The 5,910-nt window shown below is 28.2% G+C and overlaps 1 protein-coding gene across 1 annotated transcript; it reads right to left on the bottom strand.

Annotated features, from left to right (window-relative positions):
- Window positions 1-3,651: 3,651 nt before the first annotated feature.
- Window positions 3,652-5,629, bottom strand: LOC145628095 (uncharacterized). The gene is made up of 6 exons (XM_081680420.1): window positions 5,417-5,629; window positions 5,167-5,319; window positions 4,964-5,043; window positions 4,829-4,878; window positions 4,610-4,750; window positions 3,652-3,827 (listed from the first exon to the last, which is right to left on the bottom strand). Exons 1-6 carry the CDS (start codon window positions 5,627-5,629, stop codon window positions 3,652-3,654), a joined length of 813 nt encoding a protein of 270 aa, XP_081536546.1.
- Between the last annotated feature and the right edge of the window lie 281 nt (window positions 5,630-5,910).

Here is a 5,910-nt window from a genome sequence, read left to right as displayed (position 1 = left end):
AAATATGAGCTTAGGAAAGCTCAATAATTTCGGCCATCCCATAAATATTTTGGAAAAATATTTTGGTAATTTGTATTTTTAGTTATCTCCCTAAAATCTCCTATTTTCCATAATTCTAATTCTCCATCTTTTTGATATCCAATTATTATATTTTCTTGCCATTCATTCTTCTTAATTATTCCCCAAACAATCCCAATTTCCTTAATATTTTTCATGACATACATACCTTCCATATTCAATTATACACAATCCCTTCAAATATTAAAACTTTCCTTAAATCTTTGCTCACTTCTCCAAGTAGTCTCTTAAACTCTAATTACCATAATTCTTCCTAAATTTTCCTACCATAATTCATGCTCATACTAGCCTATAAATACCCCTTCATATCTCTCACATTCTTCACACCAATTCTCTTCTTTTCTTCTCCTCAATTTTACACAAATCATCCCTTTCATATTTGAAGCCAATTTTCGGGAACTTTTGTTCAGTTTTTTTGGTAGTGACGTTTCACATAAAGTTGTTCCTCTCGAAAAATCCTTGAGGTTAGGCTCAAGAGTCACCCAATTCAGAGCTATATCGAAGGAGTTATAGCCTCTGAAAGTTCTGCCTATTATTTCCTACGCAATCCAATTCTTTTCTTCTCCTTTTCTTTTATTCAATTATTATTATTATTATTATTATTATTATTATTATTATTATTATTATTATTATTATTATTATTATTATTATTATTATGGGAGATTAATATGAAATTATTATGAGTAGTTTTAATTATATTAAATCAGATTTTAATAATGTTCATGTTGAATTAATTTAAGAGGTTCATGTACATATAGTTGGGAGGGTTTAATTTAATTATTTGTGATTATTTGTTAACCTTATATTGATTAAGGTTATATCTATTTGTAGGGTATTTTTGATCAAGCTACTTGAGAGTTGTTTTGAAGTGTTGTTGGCTAAGTGGAGATCAAGGTACGTTAGGTGGCTAGATACCTTGAAAGTGATCGATTTGAATAACATGTTTGAATGATTTTATGATGAATTGAATTAAATTAAATTGAATTATGGTTTATGAATTAAAAGTATGTTTAAAGGATTGGTTTTAATAATTAAATTGGCGTATTGACTTTTATAACATGTTTTGATTAATTAATTTATTATTCATGTTTAAAAAGGATTGATTTTAAAAGCATGTTGAATTTATTAAAATAAGTTTGAATTATTATTATTAAAGGTTGAATTATTGGATTTAAAAGAGGATTTATTGAATCATGAATTTATTATTATTTATGTTTTAAAAGCATGTTGGTAATCCCACTATGCGGATTTGGTTTATTGATAAGGCCTTGGACTTTGCATGACCGGGTCTTTCCTCAAGAATAGCCTTGTAACATAAGGATACTAGCTTGGGGGGTGTGCACACTTGGGAGAGGAATTGGTTTTAATATGAGGAATTGGTTTTTAAATAATTGGAATTGGTTTTATTGATTATTGATATTGGAATTATTGAGAATTGGTTTTAAACCATGAGTTTGGAATTATTGGATTATTTATTGGAAATTGGTTTTAAAGCATGTTTGCGAATAAATTGAGTTTAATTATCTTGCACTTACCGTACTTAGCATATTTTGCTAACCCGTACTTCTTATTTGTTTTGGTTCGCCCTGTTTACCGTAATGGTAAGCAGTGGTGCTTATTTTCAGGTTGGAGTCAATAAATGATGCATTGGAGTCCTGGGATTGGTTTTCACTAAATTAGGAATTTGGTCTTGTATCTATTTGGAGTACTCATAACATTGGTTACTATTATGGTTATTATTAATAAAGAAGAGTATTGAAGTTTCCGCTGCAAAGTATTGTTATTTTTAGTAAGTTGAGTAGCCTTGCGTAATCACGCGGCGGTAATACGCCTAAGCCTATCTTTACGGTATAATTATACGTATTATACTAGTATTTCCGTAGAGGGAGATTTGGGGGTGTTACATACTTTGTTAGTGTAATAAGGGTTAATTGGTCAGTGTTATATGGTTTCTCGATCAGTATCAAAGGGGTTACTTGATCAGTGTTAGTTATAGGGGTTACTTTGTTATTTTATAAGTGGTCACACGATGTGGTCATCCACACATAAGACAAACTAATTTTGAAATTTAACGTAGAAATAAAAATTTATCTTAAAATTCAATAAACAACCCGAACATCGCACGAGCACAAAACTAGATTTTTTTCCATATTGATATTGATTTTGATTGATTCATATGTTATGTCTTGTTTTCATTAGCTTTTTTCGACCAAAGAGACATGTGTCTCACAAATAACTGGTATCTTAGGATAATTGTTTTTTCACATTAATATTTTTGTAGGAATTTTTTCACATTAATATAGTGGCCTTATTTATACACCTTGCCAGAGAATTCATACATTGTATACACAAAGAGTAATAAAATAGCGAAATAAATTAATAAATCATCGTAATATAGTTTCCAAAAAATGATAGTAATACTCCATATATTACTTTAAGCTTAATTTCATACCCTCATACATAAATTCCTAGTCCGTCACTATCTTTCCTAATAAACTAAAATCTCAAATATTTAAATTTTAGGAAAGAATACTAGTTTATATTTTTTTTATTCAAATTATGTAAGCATACTTTAGCAAGCATATTAAACGACAAAAATGTGCATGTACTTGAGAATATAGAAATTTAAAGATTCTAAAAATATTGCACATTTAATTATATATATCAGGAAATATATTATTTTATATTGACCACACGTTTATTAGTAATAAGTGCGTTAAACTTTCAAAATTAGAAAGAAGTATTTGTGGTTAAGAAAGGAATTTTGGAGAATATATATATTAATCAAAAACTACGGAGTAATTTGCTTGATAGAAGGCTTAATCAACATACAATATCTTTTGCACACAGCAAATTGTAAGGAAATATTACTCCATATCATATATCAACTTAAAGCAGAAAATATAATTTAAGATGATATATGATATGGAAATATTACTCCATATCATATATCATCTTAAAGCAGCAAATTGGTCGCTCAGTTATATAAGCACCTAAAGTTTTAAACAATTCTATCACAAAGCAAAAAGTTTCTTCATTTTTTCCCATATCGTGACTACATTTTGCTTAATTAACGAGCTTATTTTTTCAATATGGTTGGAAAGTCAGCTTTTGTTACCTTGTTTTTGGTGATAGTTTTTGTGTGTATGCCTTATGGTGAGTTCAATTGTCTACTCTTTAAATAGGCATTGTATTATTTACAACTATGCTTTCAATATAATTGTAATGCTATATGAATCACTTTGATAAATTTATATGTTTTTTATTTTTATTTTTATTTGACAAGAAATTTATATGTTTCTTACATAAAGATAACTAGACCATCTTCCGTGTCATTAGAAATATTGCCGCAAATTAATTTTGTACATTGTTAATACTTAATATATATAACCATTGAGCTACATATAAGCGCTAAATTCATTTTCTAAATGGATACTCTTTAAATATTTGGTATTAATGTATTTATAATAAAATCACCCGTTATTAATAAGCCTTAGTCATTTCTTTAACTTAGATTTGTATGTCTTTTTTTTTTTTTTTTTTTTGTTAATTGAGACTAACAAATTATTATATTTATGTATAACAGGTGGCACTAGCAGAGAAGTTTCTCCATTGATCAATACAATAACGAGCGGGGTGGAACAAACGTGCCCAAAAACATGCATACCCATGGGTGCTACTTGTAACCAGGGAGATTGCGATAGTAAATGTAGTGCCTGCCCTAAAGGCGGACACTGTATTAGTAGAGACTGTTGTTGTTTTCAAAATTAAATTTCGACTAAAAACATTGAAATTTAACTTATAAACCAAATAAAGATCAGATCATCATGTTATGATTTACAATTTCTCTCTATTTTTCCTTAGCAACTCTCTTTCATATTGTCTTTATTCTACTCCATTTTCCTATGTATTGTTTATGGTAATAACGTACTATGTATTTTGCATGTGAATTAACAACTAAATCGAGTAATTTTTTTGAAGCAATTAATTACTAAATAATTAAAGCCAATCAAATTTTCATTAAGTTGAAATACTTGTAAATATATATATATATATATATATATATATATATATATATATATATATATATATATATATATATATATATATATATATATATATATATATATATATATATATATATATATATATACATATATATTTATTGAGTCTAGAAAGATGCAACAAAATCATTGGATAATTAGGCAGACATATGGAAAGATAGAAATAATTTGGAATATTATTACTAAGATCTTTAAATATGATGTTTACATAACTTAAATGTAAAGAGTGTCTTTCATTACAAAGTAATGGTTATAAACCATTATACAAAGTTAGAGTGTAAATTATAGAATAAAACGAGTTTAAAATTATAGAAAAAGTTAGAGTGTAAATTACTAAATTAGACTAATAAATATTTACAGTGTATTAGAAGTTCTTACATACCCGACTATAACAAATTAAAACTAATCTAGGTTGATAGATAGAAAAACTAAGATTTGTAACCAAGTAATAATAATCAAACTACAACCTGCAGTGTATGATCCCCTAATATGGTGGAAGTGGTCGATCCATTGTCGGAAAATCTTGATTTCTTTTTCCCTTTGCTCCATCAACCATTTTGTATCAACATAGTTGATGTTTGGGGTGGTCATATCAAGACAAAAAGTACCTAAAAAATTCGGAAAAATGTTAAAACACAATTATTTAATTAAAAAAAAAAACAATGCTATACACATTATGTACATACCTTTTGTCGTAGTAAGTGCGAAAATGGTATCAGATAGATCATCCAAAATTCTGTACAAAGTAAATATTAGAAGTTATTATTACGCTAATTATGAATTTAAATAAAAATCATGATCAATAGGCAATGTTTTCTTACCCTCCAATAGAAAAAGGATCTCTCAACCCATAGGAGAAGATGATATTTCCTCCAAATCCCGTGAGAGATTCAACAAGATTCTGAACAAAAATTTAAAAGTTAATATAAATCAAATAACACTATATTGGAATAGAAAAGGTTTTAAAATTAAGTAATGGTGATATTAAATCAAGATTAAGTACCAAATTACAAAAAAAATATACCTTACTCTTGAAAAAACTAATGGGTGTACGTGGATTCGGCGAAATTCCAAACCTTGATCGACATGATTCTTTGAACTTGACAAAATCGAACGGTTGGGCAGGAAGCATAGTATCATTTTCACATCCGATGGGAAAAATTAGCTCGGAGCAACGCTATGTCAAAGCATTACATTATTAGTTAACATAATTAAAGATATCTTTTAAAATATAGCCTAATAATTAACAAAAAAATTACAATATAATAAAGTACCTGCCATTCCCAAGCAACGGTCCAATTGGTAACAGGTTCGAAGGGGGATTCAACCCCAATCAACACATTTTGAAAGCAATCTCCCGTTTCCAGTTTTCCAAGAAGACTGTATGCTATATCTTGAATGGATGGTTCATAAACATCAATGCTACGGCACAGGGACTTAATCCGTAGATCACCGGGCTCATCAAATTGCGCAGTTAAGGCATACATTTGTGCAAGCGTCCGTTTAAGCTCCTCAGATGATTGTAACGGCCTACATTTTATTAAAAAAAAGTGAATTATAGACATTCCTAGTTTATTTCTATTCCTCCTGTAAAAAAAAAATTTGACGTTAAGGACACTAAACATTCAATTATAGTCTAAATATACATTAAGAACTTTTATAGAAAAAGATTGTCGAGAAGGAATTTTATACTTGTATAAGGGTTAAAAGTTAAGTAAACTAGTTGTTTAGTGTCATTTGTGTCAACTTTGTAATTTTTGTAGCAAAT

The sequence above is a fragment of the Chenopodium album genome, chromosome 4, assembly GCF_948465745.1.
Source record: "Chenopodium album chromosome 4, dcCheAlbu1.1, whole genome shotgun sequence".
Classification (NCBI taxonomy): domain Eukaryota; kingdom Viridiplantae; phylum Streptophyta; class Magnoliopsida; order Caryophyllales; family Amaranthaceae; genus Chenopodium; species Chenopodium album.
The sequence above is the reverse complement of the archived record's forward strand: the minus strand, read 5'-3'. Positions and strand labels throughout refer to the sequence as shown.